Source organism: Copadichromis virginalis, linkage group LG10 (assembly GCF_057382275.1).
Source record: "Copadichromis virginalis isolate Kocher_CV1m ecotype Utaka linkage group LG10, C_Virginalis_male_GT1.1, whole genome shotgun sequence".
Taxonomy (NCBI): Eukaryota; Metazoa; Chordata; class Actinopteri; order Cichliformes; family Cichlidae; genus Copadichromis; species Copadichromis virginalis.
The window spans coordinates 19,340,769-19,356,693 of NC_140627.1; the positions used below are offsets into that span (position 1 = coordinate 19,340,769).

General features: G+C 39.3%; 1 protein-coding gene across 2 annotated transcripts in view; it reads left to right on the plus strand.

The window, feature by feature from the left end:
- The window catches only part of LOC146700298 (replication protein A 70 kDa DNA-binding subunit-like), a 49,432-nt gene extending 33,714 nt beyond the window's left edge, over positions 1-15,718 (plus strand). For both annotated transcript variants that reach the window (XM_085470460.1, XM_085470461.1), the window contains exons 14-17: positions 6,325-6,501; positions 6,646-6,753; positions 6,871-6,957; positions 15,560-15,718. In XM_085470460.1, the coding sequence (XP_085326586.1) occupies positions 6,325-6,501; positions 6,646-6,753; positions 6,871-6,957; positions 15,560-15,661 (474 nt within the window). In that variant the 3' untranslated portion in view covers positions 15,662-15,718. The remainder of the gene's footprint in view (positions 1-6,324; positions 6,502-6,645; positions 6,754-6,870; positions 6,958-15,559) is intronic.
- The last annotated feature ends 207 nt before the right edge of the window (positions 15,719-15,925 follow it).

Consider the following 15,925-nt stretch of genomic DNA (forward strand, 5'->3'; position numbering starts at 1 on the left):
TGTGTTTTGTTTCATATATTCTGTATTCATTACACATGAATGGAAATAAATATAGTGATATGTTTATTTAGGCGATTACAGTTTTTAGGTCATGAAAATCCAAAATGCAGCATTACAGAAAGTGCATCCTTTGGTGTAGTGCATTACATTCAACTGCAGTCACTTGGAAGACTGCTGACTTAGCAGTTTTCCAGATGACAATGCTTGACCCTCCACAAAGAGAGTAAGCTACATAAGGTTACTGCTGAAAAAGCTGGCTGTTTGCAGAGTGGTGTACCAAACCGTATTAGTGAAAAGTTCATTGGAATGGGATGACAAGCAAGGAGTTTATTAAACTTCACCGAAACAATCTGCAAATTTAATTAAACTTTAATAAACTATCATCTTGTCTTTATTTTTAGTTAGTACATACCTTAAACACTTAAAGCTGTAAGCTAATGATAGTTATATAAGAGCAGATGCATGCTGGTGCAATAAGCTGTACGTTTTACGTCCAATGGATGCACGATCTGATTAGTCGACTAATCGCAAAAATAATCGGTGACTAGTCGACTATCAAAATAATCGTTTGTGGCAGCCCTACTCACCACGCAGATGTCTTTAGGAAAGGAGGTACAACTGTTGCATTGCTAATATCAGTGATGTAAAGCCACTACTAAACCACAGATGGCGTCAGAAGGAAAAGGAACTGGAGTGGTCCAAAGTCCTCTTTTTAGATGAAAGTACATTTTGCATTTCATTTGTAAATTAAGGTCAAAGAGTCTACTTGAAGAGTAAGGAGGCACAGAGTCCAAGGTGTTTGAAGTCCAGTGTGAAGTTTCCACAGTCTGTGATGATTTGGGTGCCATGTCATCTGCTGGTTTTGGTGGAGGTTGGTCAGGTGTATTTAATCAAAGTCCAAAGTCAATGCGGGCGTAAAACAGGAGATTTTGAAGTACGTCATACTTTGCCAAAAGCTTTGCTGACCATGTTATTACTGTGCTTCACTGACCAGCCAACTCGCCTGACCTGAACCACACAGAGAATCTATGGGGTATTTTCAAGAGGAAGATGAGGAAAATCCCAAACTCCAGATGAGCTGAAGGCAGCAAGCGATCTGGACTTTAGTAACACCTCAGCTTTGCCACAAGCGCCACTCCAATGCAGTAAAAGGAGCCCCAACATTTTTTATCTAATCGTAGAATAATAATCTGAGATACTGGATTTCTGAGCATTAAGAGCTGCAAGCCATCATCTTCAAAATTAAATTAAAAAAAAGGCTTGAAATATTTCACTTTGTATGTAATTAATATGCAATGTAATACACTATATGAAAGGGAAATTGCTGAAAAATCAGGAACTCACAAAGTGCAAATAACTGACAGGGAGTTAGAAAGGAAAAGTTACATTTAATTCTGAAAACAAAAATGCTGTATTTTTTTCCCTCTCCTGTAAGAAAATAACCAGAATTTCTTTTAAATTCATGTCAGAATTCATACACAGCACAGCCGAGTCTGAATATGGTCATGCAAGTAAAGCCATTATCACTGAACTGAACCCACAAAATGCACGATGAAAGCAATCCTTACTGCTAAACATCACAGGATCATAATGTGATTGAAGGCCTCTTATTAAAAACTATCAAAGAAGCTTTTCTGTAAACAGACATGGTTCCAGCGATTTTTAGACCTGACTGCTGCTCAGCCTCATTTAAATGTAAGCATTTAGACAAACACAAATCCACAGTCAGTCTTCCATTCATTGTAAACAGAGCAGCTGTAGGCTGTGCCTTGCTATGACTTCATGGATTAGAGTCATGCTTCTCTTGTTTTAGCTGTGGGAGGGAGATAGCGATGCTTACGTATTAGCAGTAAAGCCAAACGCCATTGGATGAGCACGCAAGAACCTTCAAATTGAATGTGTGCCATTTTAAGAGGTGTCATTGCACAGAATTATCAACCTTTTGACCAAAAGCAGAGTGCATCTAAATGTGATGCGCCACTCCTAAAATTTCTAATTAATGAGATTTAGTTCAGACTAGTCTGCCTCATTCCTCGCATTTAATTGGAAGCCACTTACGGGTAGCTTCAAGATCAATGTCGCTTCTAATAAAAATTTCTAATTATGTTTTTTGAGGTGTGGGAAGCCTATAGGGCATAACATTACCAGAAGGGAAGTGGCACAGATAGAAAATGTGGGAGACTGAGAGCTGATGAGTGGAAAAAGGCAGGCAGAGCCACTCAAGCTACATGTCACTTACAAAGCTGCACTGAGGGATGTTTTTTTTCTTGGGGGAGGGCGGGGACCAAGGCCACAGAAGAAGGTGTAAAGAAAGTAGTGAAGAGTGGACTGGATAGAAGTGACAAGGGTTATTAAGAAAAGGTAAAGTCAGGATGAGGGTTGAAAGGTGAGAAATCCCTCTTTTTCTTGTTTTTCTTATTTTTTCCCCTCTTCTTATCCTCTGTCCTGTCCTCTTTTCTGTCTTCTTAGCTGTCTGCCCTGCGTACCACCTACTGATTCTGTAATTGAAAGGCTTTAAGAAGCTTGTCTCTCGCGCACTCTGAGGCTGCGGCTTTGGTTATAATAATGGAATTCAAATCATTAGCTTATAGTTTGAAGGAATCTAATTTGACATTCTACCTGTTTTCCTCCATGTAAGTGTGTGACTGTTTGCGTGTGTGTGTGCGCGCACACAGATGCAAGCATACAAGCTATTTCTAATTAATGTAGCAATGTCTGTGTTGGGGTTTGGGGACAAGCATTAAAGTTGGCATGTGCAGCCACGTCAATTATGTGAAGTAGATTTTCACTTGGTTGCCCTTCCACATACAAATTTTAATTGCATTTAGGTGCCAGAAGGTGACACAGGGATTTGGTGTGATAAGAATGAAAACTATTTTCAGAGCTATGTGTGTGTGTGTGTGTGTGTTAATGTTTCTGAATCTTTAGGTAAGTGTGCACACGTATTTTTGCATTGTAGTGTGTGTGTTTTTATGTGCAGCGTTAGTCATGCTACTCTTCCAGGCGCTCCTCAGTGTGCTTAAGGTTAAGACTTTGCCCCAAGGCTTTTGTGTATACACTGGAATACTGAGGGAGAGAATAAAACACAAAGGGAGAACTGGAAAGATGATGACAAATGCAGTGGGATTTATTTAGAGTGGTCTAGTTTTGTGGGAATCACTATGGTTCAGATCGCGATGACCTCTATCCGCTCATTGTCTGTAGCATCTGCCAACATTAGGAGTCCTCAACAACCCCAAAAAGCATCCTGTTTTCTTTTCTCTTGTTACGTCCACCCTTCTACCACCTTCCCCACTCATCGCCTTCCCACCTCTCCAGCCTTCCAGCGCTCCAATCTGCCCAAGTCTGCAAAACGTGATGAGGCAGGCGGAAAATGGGAGTGGAGTGTTGAGGGGGAGAGCGCTGTTGCTAACGGGAGGAATTCTCCTAATTAAAAAAAAAAAAAAAGCCTTACTAAGTGTTCAAGAGGGGTTCTTGCCGTGTGGCATGTGTACTGGGTAGATGGATGGGTGGACAGATTATGAGGATGTGAGTCAGTGTTAGCTAGAGGGGGAAAAAGTGTCAAAGAGCTCCAAGTCTGACTGGCAGTATCTGTAGAGGTCATGAGGACAGAGGACATCATCAACCCTCTCATGAGTGACGCTGTGAACACAATGGCCTTTTCACATTCCATGCTCTTACTAAACAGTTTACAGCGAGTGTGGGCTGTATAACGAAGGAACAGCATTGCTCTGTCAGCGTGTGTGTGTGTGTGTGTGTGTGTGTGTGTGTGTGTGTGTGTGTGTGTGTGTGTGCACACGAATTTGGCCGGCATCCTAGAAAGAGTCTTTGATAGACTCATTTAGGCCAACATTAGTAATGAGTCTGGCCCAGCTCTAGCTTGTAGTTGTTGTTTAGAATGCATTTTAAAGCATTTCATTTTAAATTCTGGCTTCAATTCCAACATCTTGTTTAAGACCTGTTCTCCTGATAGAAGAAATACCCTCTGGTGAATCGAAGAAAAAAAAATTTCTGTGGTTTTTCCAAGCATGTGCAGGTATATCACATTCATCACCCCGTGCTTAACCGCGTGTATGTTTGCATGCAGGCACGTCCACGTGCGTGCCTTTTCCCAACGAGATGCAGTTCCTGTGCTGTGTGCATTCTTTATATTTATATTTATGGAAATCAAATGCCGAGCGTCTCCACAGGATGAGAGAATAGCCTTTTCCCCCCATAGAATTAGCATTTCTTTCCTTTTTAGCTGTTGATTTTACCAGTGTGAGTTCTGCCGCCTAAGGAGCTAATATCTGTTTAAATTACAGCAATATCGCTGCATTTTAATTTGATGCTGTTTGACTGTGTACACTTTAATTTAAATTCCTAACAGAAAGAAGTTCAGCTCATTGTATGTGTATTGCAAATGCACAAGTTTGGGTCTTTGCATATAACCTTGCACCGCAGCCGTGTGCATACATTAGCACATTAGCACTATTTCAAAACTAGAGAGGAAGAGAGAAAGAGATCCATCTCATCTTGCATTTATTATGCAAAGAATTCTCAAACTCCCTCTGCTCTCTTTTTAAACAGTTCCAAGATTGTTTGGAAGTCAAATAGAGATGTGTAAACAGCATGCATCTACCAGCTGGGCCAACTTGTTGGCAACAGCTTTACAGTTGATGCCAAATTTGATCTGAGTTTATTTTTATTTTATTTAATATTTCTCTTTCACCCTCTTTAAAACTGTCCGCTCTGAAAGGTCCACTTTTATTCCTCTCGATCTCACATTTCTTTTGGATTTTATCGTTTAATTTCATCACTTTTAAGTCACGATTTTAAAAGTAAGGCAGCTTAAAACACAAGAAAATACCAAAAGAATACTTACAATGTTTAGATGAAAACAACACATCCACTGAGGGTTATTCACCTGGAGCGCTGATGAATGTTTCTTTTAATGTGCTGCTCAATATTAATATTAGTGCACTCCTTTTTTCTTTATCAATTTAAAAATCACAAACAGTAAAAGGGATTGTGCATCAGTGCTGCTTTATAGAAGCTAACTTATTTTTAGCTTCACTCTTGATTGACTGCGTGATATTTGCATACAGATTTTGGTATTTGTTGAATTATTCCACTCCTGTGTTCTGCTGTTTTTTGTTTGTTTGTCGTTTTTTTAAATGCTGCTCCTTTTTTATTGAAAGATTACATGTTCAGTTCCCGAATGAGGTAGCAGTCCATGTTTCCTACTGATAACTTGTTTTGTGTAAGTCTTGTTTACGCATCAACACTGCACAAGGGAAAGGTGCACCACCTCTTCTCTGTCAGCTAAACCTTCCTCAAGCTCTTGTATGGGAGGTTTGTTTGTCTTTTGTGGTTAGCTTCAGTTTTAGATCTTTTGTCAGCTGCCTTAAAGCAGCCTGCAGTTGTTAATTGCTACCACAAAATGTAAGGAATTATAGAATGACAAAGCACTGGAAATGTCATCAGCTGTCAGTTTGTAATGATTATTGTTGACCTGTCTTATAAGTCCTGTTGAGTCAGGACTATTTTTATAACTTTATGAAAGAACAGTGCATTTATATTTACAATTATTTGTTTAGACTTTTGTTTCAAACTTTTGTACAGATCTGTTTTTTTTTCAGTGTCCATACGCATACCTTTAACTTTAATCTTGGCTCAAGAGTCTACAAGATGGTGTAACAGTTTTATTCAACTCTAGAACTCCAAAAAAAAAAAAAAAGCAATCAGATGGCTTTGCTCTGAAAGCTTGAATGAAAGGAGGCAAATATGAGCCAGCTACAAGGACGGCTACAGTTAATTTCTTGTTTTAACATCTGCCAGCTCTGCAAACATTCAAAGGAGAAAGCTGCCAGTTAAACAGGAAAACTAAATGATCCATAACACTGGCACTGACTATTATTCTGCCATGAGTTCCTTTCTCCTCCAGCTGTATGCTGTCAATTTGCCATATTTTTACTGACACCGACTTAAATTATGCTTTTGAGGACTGGTGTTAATTAGCTGGTGAAACAATGCTAGATTGTCTCCCGGTTCCAGCAGGAATAGTTTGACTGTTGCAAAAATTGCACATTAAATGCAAAGTTCTTAAAACAAGTCTCGGGTAATTTGGTTGATTTGCCACATTCACATTTAATATGGAAGAGTAATAGACTGAAAAATATAATAGACAAAATGCAATTAAACTGCTGCTGGTTAGCACAGCACCTACAGATTAACTGCAGCTTCCGAGACAATCCGATTGCAGCAATATGATTTGGTGTTTATAGCAATCGAGCTCAACCCCTGTAATAAGATAAATATGTTTTTGTGTTCCATTTTATACAGGCACAGTATTTCAGCTGCGTGGCGACAGTGCTGTACATTCGTAAGGAGAATTGTCTGTACCAAGCTTGTCCATCTGCAGACTGCAACAAGAAGGTCATCGACCAGCAGAACGGGCTGTACCGCTGCGAAAAGTGTAACAAAGAGTTCCCCAACTTTAAATACAGGCTCTTACTTTCTGTAAGTGTGCACAGTGCACATCAATAGTGGTTGTTATACATACTGTGATGAGAATTATTGTAACCTACATGAATATGCATGACCACACATACACATATAAATAATCTCTCGCCCACTCATCATCTCGGCCTGTTCCTCTCTCAGGCCAACTTAGCTGACTTCGGGGATAACCAGTGGGTGACGTGCTTCCAGGAGACAGCTGAGGCCCTGTTGGGTCACAGCGCAGAAACTCTCGGACATCTCAGAGACACAGTAAGACACATAGGCGGACAAGAAAATTGCCTTTGCAATTTTGCCAGAAGGTTTAACTGTAAAAGACTACTTCCTGTGCTTCCTGATGTTGTATTTCCCTTGTTTTTTGTTTCTAAGGATGAAGCTGCCTTCGATGAAGTCTTCCAGAAAGCCAACTTCACAACTCACATCTTTAAAAACAGAGTCAAGCTAGAGACCTACAACGTAAGTGGCTAAAAACTGCTGTGCAATATAAAGTGGTACAGTGCAATACAATTTAGCAGCAAAGCAGAATATACTGGTACACACTAGTGCTCATCATTGTCCTACAAGCATTCTTTCAGTGATCCTGGAGGAATATTCAACGCTGATTGGCTAGTGTCACAAACAGCCGTATTATCGCTATATTCAACAAATACACCAGCAAGCATCTTATTTCCCCAATACAGCAATAATAGGCTTTCAAAATGCACAAAAGGTTTGCACACAAGTCACATTGTTGTAGAAGTTAGTAAATGGTTTATCCCCTGGGTCAGTTTCACAATAAAAAGCAGCTACAATACACAGATGTGTTTGTGTGAGCTGTTTCTTTTATATGACAGCGACCAATTACAATTATGTAATTGTTTTGGGAAATTACAACATTTTCTGCTTATCAACTCCACAGCCACACATGATAATAATAATAATAATAATAATAATAATGGATACTAATCAGGAAGCCTTTGGTTTGAATCCAAACCCCTCCAGTCCGCATGTCGAAGTGTCTTTGGTGCTTTGATACTTGTATAAAGCCTAATTATTAAAAAATTATATAAGGAAAAGCTTGTAGTTTTAGCAATGGACGGTATTTACTGATCAGCAGGATCCTTAAGGATGAAATTAAAAGAGGCAATATGAAGTGTTAGTGCTGACATAAACCACAATTTAACCAGCTGTGTTAACAAAGGCTTCATTTACCCAAGCATAATTGGCACTTTTCTTTATGAAGTCACGTAGAAATGAACAAATTTTCAAATTCTCATTAATGTAAAGACATATAACAGAAAAAATATTTCTGCTTAGACTGCTTAGAACATGCATTATTTTTGTCAATAATAACCTATTGCAGTGCATTAATGAATGATCTGCATGCCATTCATGAGTTTGTTAAAGCACTCATCATCAGATATTGTCTTCCAGTCGGTTGCACTGCAGACCCAAGCATGTAAGGCTACATATGCAGTTGTGGTGTGAATGAGACATGGCGGGTCCAGGGATCATAGGTTTGAGCCATTTTATTCAATATTTGTCACACCACAACACCCGCCAACCCCTGAGTCCCCGTGTTTTTAACTAGGCGGGCGTGATTAAGGATGCCGTGCAGGTGTGTCCGCCCTCCCTGCACGGCACCGCAGACCACGCCCCACCACAGCAGTATAATCACGACATGCTGTCAGTCACATAACATGAATCCGAACTCATTTCAATTAGTATAAGAGTGACAGGGGAGTTGTTTTATAGCCAGTGCACTTTGGATAACAGAAAACAAATACAGCTGTGAATTCATTTCTCTTAATTAGTCGCTAATTAGCATTTAGCTATTGTCTTTCTAAGCCTAATTAGCGTAATTATTCAGAGTCTAATTTGCTGCTGGGGCACATACCGAGAGTCTGAGTGGAATGATTGAGATGTAGGATGAGCTCTGAATGGTCTGTGTCCTGACCTCGAGAAAATCTACAAGGAAAACTATGCAGAGTTCATAAACCATAAAGTGAGGAAAGTCTAACTTCACCAACAATAATGTTTATTTCAGTAAAGTGTGATCTTTATGTAGAAAGCGGAGGAAACTGTTTACGCTCTGTTTCAGCATATCACGTCTACTTGCCAGCCTGAAGTTAGAGGAGCAAATAGAGGAGGCTGCAGTTTCCATTATATTGAACAATGCAGACGCTTTGGTCAGAACAAATAGCATTTTGATGATTTTGCTTTTCTTGCAGCCTTACCACCGGTGGGGCTTAAAATGCCGTCCTCGGGGCTGCATTACAGAAGGAGTCATAGTTTTTCAAAACAAACACTACTTCACCTTGGGAGTATGAACATTCTGTGTAATTTATCCACTGAGAACCATCAATGTCCAAAGGAAATTTCAAGGTAATCTGGGCTCAAATTGTGAGACAGAGAAAAGGGGAGTCATCGCAGTTCAGAGGGCCCTGGCTGGCAGCAAATGGAAATGAAAAATTGAATATGTCAACAGTGTTTTAGACACAGTTTAAATGATCTACTGAACAACTAAGCAGCTCTGAGAACAGCTAACTGAGCAATCAGGTTTTTTTTCCACCCTGAATGCAAATGCAGGCACAGTAAGCGCTTGTCATTACAGGCACTATTTTGCCATGCATGTCTGTGTTTGAGGCAGAGACTGATACAGATTTATTCATGTAATTCAGTGCTCTGGTTATTCAGTTAATTCAACAATATTAAAAATAAATGAATTGCAGCTGGCACTTAATAAAAAGAAAATCATTGATCACCTGTTAATTATGCATCAAAGGTGATACTGTGGAGAGACATAGAGCATTTTCACAACATGTTTTTTCAAGACCACAAATGCATCCAAATCAAGTTGTTGTTTTTTTTTACTTTTTAGGTAAATACTTATTTTTCTATTGCAGGATGTGTCAGGAAGAGTTCAAGACAAATAGGAGCACTTTTTTGATCATTTCAGTTTTCAACAAAGTAGATATAATGAGCTCAGAATAGAAACGTGTTCTACATAAGGCTTATCACTGTATTCAGACATTTTTTCCGTCTGCATTTGGCACAGCCTGCGATTCAAAACACGAGCTGTTCACTTTGTCTTTCTACCGAAGCCTTCATTCTTACACACTTGTGTGACACAAGGCAAAAAGTCCTACCGCATTGTTTTCACAAAAATAGAACAACGCAATGAAATGTCAGAACCTAATAAGATTAATGAAGTTGTAAAGTGTGTGCTTTGTCACTTGTCATAACAGAGACACGCAGAGAGAGAACGACCTGGCTTAGGATCATATTTTAAGGTTTGTCTTATTTTTAGGAACAGAAGCGAGATGACAAACTACCAGGTTTTCGACTTAACAAGCACATGTTTTTTTTGTTCAGTCATCAACTCTACCAGTGTACTATCTATCTATCAGTCACTCTTCCTATTCAGACCATTATCCTGTTTAGACAAGGTTATGATAAATTCTTTTCTTTCTCTCACAAAGGTAATTCATATTATATAATCGCCTATTTTAGGAAAATAATATTTTAAAAAAGGGCCCGGCCAGTAAAAGCATATATATTGGCCAAGAAATGGGATCTAGAAGTAAAAAGGAGACCCTTAAAACCATCGCATGAGTCTTGGCAGTACTTAGTTTGACCACCAGGGGGCAGTCCTGAAGAATGTAAGCATGTAAATAAATAGCTACACATAAGAGATCTTAGCTAAATCTGTTTATTTCGTGTGGAAGAAAAAAATGTTTCATATGTTTTAATATCAGATTCCTTAAGCATATAGGTCACCCTAACATTATTAACCTATGAAGGCCTATAATTTGTGTAGTTGTGTCTACTTTTTCTAGAGATTTGAGGAAATTGAAGGTAACGTTTCACAGAACCTTGAGTCCATCGTGTTCTTCAATCAGTTCTTGAACAACGGGCAGTGTGGCATAGCCCGTTTTTCCTGATGGGGGGAAATCACTGAGTTGTACCTGGTCTATAGCAGTGTTATGGACCCATGTGGGATGCTCAGAGCATTCGCCAGAGCAGCACACTCACCAAAAGCAAACACCAGCACTGACGTTATTTCCCAAAGTAAATAGCACACGAGGGATTTAAAGGAAAACAGGACTCATCAGACCAGATGACCTCCTTTCAGTTTGTTTAAGGCTTCTTTTGTTGCGTGACGATGGGTAAGGTTCGTTTTAGGGCTGTGGCAGCCGTCACGATGTGGCCAAAGTGCTCTGATTTTCAAATCCAGCAAAATGGCTCTTTAATCCCAGGACCGTAATGTATATGGTTTTGTAAGTAAACAAATATTATTCACACATAAGCATTCCAATTGCTAACTCGTGTATATGTACGCTTTTTTGTGATTAATGAGAATTACAGAGAAGCCACAATAATTGTTTAAATATGGTGATGACGGTGCTGAAGAGCATCAGTCTCTTTTAGCCCTGCTTTAAAGGTGACAGCTGTGTGAAGAATGATAATTGAGAGTTTAAGAATGAAGGTCAGACTCCCTCTGTCCCCCTTCTCACCTGGCTAATCTCTACATGAGGAAGACGTGATTGACATTTTGTTTTGTTTTTTTGAAAATTGCAGAAATTGCTTAAGGCAACTTGACTACCCCTCTGTCGGGGGGTGTAGTCTCTGAAAGCTTTGGAGTTTTTCACATTTGGCATTTAATAAATATTATATTAAGAATAGATTACTTTGCTCAAGTGAGCTCTGAAAGCAGAAAGTACAAGAAGCAAAGCAGTAACTGATAAAATTGGCCTGCTTTTATACTTTACGACAGGTATAAAAGTGGGAGACTCTTATACAGATGTTGTGATGATAAATGTGCATTTATCATCACAACATCTGGTCTATATTCACAACCAGGTAAACAAATTTACAAATCCTTCACACGATGAAAAAGTCCAACGCAGCTGGCAACAGTCGTAAATAAAAATGTAAATGCTGCATTTAAATAAAGTTCTGTCTTAACTGTCTGCCGAGTTTCATTAAGGTGGTGCCTTACAAAGGCAGGAGCATGTGCAGTGAATCAGAAACTAGTGCTCCAGAATAGGGCTGGGCCATATTATACCGTTCACGGTAATACCGGTATAATGTTAGGCAACGATAGGAAAATGAAATATCGCGATAGAATGGGAGTAAAACGCGCATGCGCAGTGCCTTTGTTTTCATACGCACATGGCCGATTGTTGAGTGAAACAGATGAACCAGAATTGGTTTGTAAAAATGGTGCAACTTCCGTGATGTGGAACTGGTTTGGTGTTTGTCCGTCAGATACACAACAAAGCACATTTTTTTGCAGAACATGCAAGCGGCCGTTGTTATTGTCATATTTGTCGGACTAAGATGCTCTTAAATCTGGGAGTAATCTGGGTCCTAAACTCCTTAATTCTTCAGGTCAAACAACACTGCAGCATCACTGAGAGTTAAAACCTGTCTAAATTCTTTCATCTTTAATAAAACGATCAGCATTGCTGCTTTACCAGGTGTAACTATAAAGTTTAACTTCCAGGCATCCATGAAAACAAAAGTTATTACATTTAACGGAGTTAGAAGTTAGCAGGAAGCTAGCGGAAGTTAGCTCGCTAGTTTCGCTAGTTACCTAAGCATGATATTGCATGTTCTGACTGAGAGATTTCTGAAAAAATTCAAACGTACAGCTCTGCTATCACTTCCAACATAAATGAAGACAGGAAACTAAACAGCAGTGACGTTTGTAGGGTTACTGAAGTTGGGCTAGCTGGTATATAATGATGTGCTACGTGATCGCTAGCGACACAGCTATGTTAGCATAACATAAACAGTGAAGCTGGAGGACCAACACTAACACTTTTCCACTTATAAAAGTTAACGTGAAGGTTCCTCATGGTTAGAGACAAATGCAATCGCATGGCAGGATGTTGTAAACGGACCAAACTTCAGTCAGGAGAACAACTGAGATAATCCATCCACAATATGAGGTTAGTCATTAATATACTGCAACAACATGGGAATAGAGCAGCTGCCAGAGAATTCAACATTAATGAATCAATGGTACAGAAGTGGAGGAAGCAAGAAGAATGAGTTTAATAAAGTTTGATTTATCTGACTGCTTTGTTTCGCTTAATGTGCCTTATAATCCTGTGCACCTTATGGTCCGAAACATACGTACTGCACACTGCAGTTTAATGTTGCAAAGCACCTCTTTTTAACTTCAGTGGATATTATACATGGTTATGCTCAGGATATGTCAGCCCATTTCTACTGGAAATGCCTTTTGGTTAAACTTTCAGCAAGGAATTTGCATTTGCACTGTTGCATTTTTATAAAGCTTTAATGTACATAAAAACCAGCTTCTTGTTTAAGTGAAAATAAATGGAAGGTTGTCTTTTTGCGCTAGTAATGTTGTGGAGTTGTATTTTGTCTCGCATCAATTATATCGTCAGTTATATCGTTATCGCAAATTTTCAAATATATATTGTGATAAATATTTTTGGCCATATCGCCCTGCTCTACTCCAGAACTGAGTGCAGTAAAGGCTCATCTTCCTCTCCTACACACACACAATTCACAACATGGTGAATTGGATTTACGGAGCACTAAAGAGCGCTGTTTACACATAATCTTTTAATTTGCATTTGTTTAAAAGACAATCCAAAGAAATGTGTATCTGATTTCTGATTTCGAACCAGTACTCAGATGTGATAATTAAGTTCAAGTCTTAGTCTTTGAATCTGTTCCAGGCTGGCTGATTATTCATCTTAAATATGTGTTGCTGTATTAGTGCACATATATCTGTGCTTGTGTCAGAGTCCAAGTGCATCAGTCTGAAGTGAATACATTGATTGTGTCTCATTTAATCTATTAGTGTCATAGGGGATCTGTTTTTCTTTCCCTGTTTTAACAGACAGGCCATTCAGAGTACACTCGTAACACAGCATTCACACCACATTACACTCAGACCTTTTTGCTGTCCTTGAGTGTGGAAAAAGATTTCTGAAAATTCTGGAAGAGAGAGAGAAAGATTGTTTCCAAGGAGCCAGACTTTCTAGAAACTTGTGTTCCTGGGCAATAGTTTTCCAGTGTTTTCTCGCAAATAGGCCAAAATAGTCCTTTTGACCCAAAAGTCCTACAGTAGAATTTAACAGAAGGTGGTTGGTGACCTTGTCAGAGGCTTAATTCACTTTCAGACAAGTTTTAAGAATCCTTTATCAAGGTTGCCTTGCATATACATTTTACTGGATATATGGGAAAAATGGTAGTAGGATTTATCCTATTCATTTCAGTTCCATAAAACCTATTGTGTGGATGTGTTAAGATATTTCAGTCTTGACCTAAGTGCTGGATTGTTAATGAATAATATTTCTCTGCAGGTAGTTTTGGGTTGTTTTTTTTGCTCAGTACAGTACAGCATCTTAATTATTCTCTTTGAAGATGTGGCATCAGTAAGTGTAAATGTTTATTGGCTAGTTGTGCGCTGTACTTTTGCATGTGTGTGTGTTCTGTTTTTTTTTCTTTTTGTCTACACATCCAGAAGTGCTGGTATTTATTCGTTCAGTGCACCGCCTGAAATTGAGTTCGAGAACAAGGGTGAATGTTTGGCTACGAAGTAATTGTTTTCTCCAGATGCGATTGCAGTATTAGTCTGTGCATATTAAATTACCAAGCTTTCTTTCTCTCAGTACCCTACCATTTGGAAAACCATTATTTTTAAATAAGTTGTCACCTTTTGTCAAGTGGAACCTCCGATTCAAACCCCCCTCCCCCCACGTATTGTTTAATTTGCCTGAGGTAGATGCAAATTGAAAATACGTGTAGAAGTGTGGAATCAACATGTGAACAAATGTTCAATCCTTGATGCTGGTTATCCTAAGTGAATTGCTAATTCTCTCTGGATTGAACCCTTTAATAATTATCACTGATTATGACAGAAAAGAGCTTTTGACTTTATGCTTTCACTGGAAATCATGCCATTGTTTGATGGTACAGAATCTGACTTACTGATGGTGACTCTTACTGCAAACAGTTGAGACAGCTTACATCTGCGTACACAATTATCGATCTCAATTGTTGTTGTGTTTGTGAAAGTACAAGCACGCATTCACACCGATGGGTAATTTAGAATCTCCAGTTAACCTAACCAGCATGTCTTTGATCTGTGGGAGGAGGAAACCCACGCAGGCACACCGAGAACATGCAAACTTCACACAGAAGCTGGCCTGTGGATCCAGGAAGCCTCAAGCTACGAGGCACTAAACACTGTAGCTCTGTATAATATGGCAGATTAGAATATGTTTTTATTGATATAATTGTTATTAATATAAAGGGAACAGGTGGAACATCCTTCTTTTTGCTTACTTTTGTAAATGACATGGAAAGTGTCACCTTTCCTGCTCTGCTTCCCGCCTTGGGGCCACATAGGGTCAATTTATAATCACACAGTACATTGGGTTTGAGTAATCACACGAGTTTATGCTAAATATTGCTGAAGTCTGTGATCGTGCAGTAGCCAGTGTTTGTGTTCTTGTTTATTTTTTATTTTTTTAGTCTTGCGACAGTCAGGACTCAGTCTGACTTGCTGAATTTTCATCGTTTGAGGTGAAATGCTTAAATTCATCATCAGAGGTGTCTGGTTCCCAAAGAGAGTGCTTTGATGACAAGATTCGCTTACATTATGGGGGGGGGGGAAGCCGCTCTCGTTTTCTTACATTTGTGAGATTTTCCAACGTATCAAAACAGAAGAAGCAGGCAATGCAAATTAAAATGTAAATTATGCAGCTCAGCTCGAGATGACTAACGACATCATGGCTCACACTTGCCAAAGGATCTGAAATTAGACCATACAATAAAATCTACTGGCCTTGCGGCTTTTTGCATAGATTTTGAGAAGAAGGTTGTTGGTACAAGTCTGAGCTGACAGCAAAGCTCTGTCAGTAGCAGGAAGTTTCAGTCCTAAAGCAGACTTTCCACCGCTTGGGTCTTAATTGGTTCAGTAGATTAATGATTATGTGCAGTCTTGAATCGTGCTGATCACAGAGGTTAAAGTTGTTGTTTCCTTACCCGATGCTGTGCACTGAACTCAAACTCTCTGTTTCCTCCACAGGATGAGAGTCGAGTGAAGGTAACTGTAATGGAAGTCCAGCCGGTCGACCACAGAGAATACAGCCGGAGACTCCTGCAAAACATCTACAAATTGGCTAGATGAACTCAGTCCCACCCATTCAAATGTCTGTCTGGTCATTAAACGCATCTTTCGCCATTCTGCAACCAGTGTCCGACTTTTTCCTACCTGCGAGATAACAGCATATCAGGCTGAGACAGGAAAGGGGGCGGCCAGTGATTCATCTAAATGGCAGCCAAACAAAAGACTGATATTTAGCAGATGACTTCCTTCACAGAGCGGAGGGGAAAAAGGCAAAAAGATCTGATGGAAGTGACTTCCAGCTTTATTTTAATGGCAATTTAACTT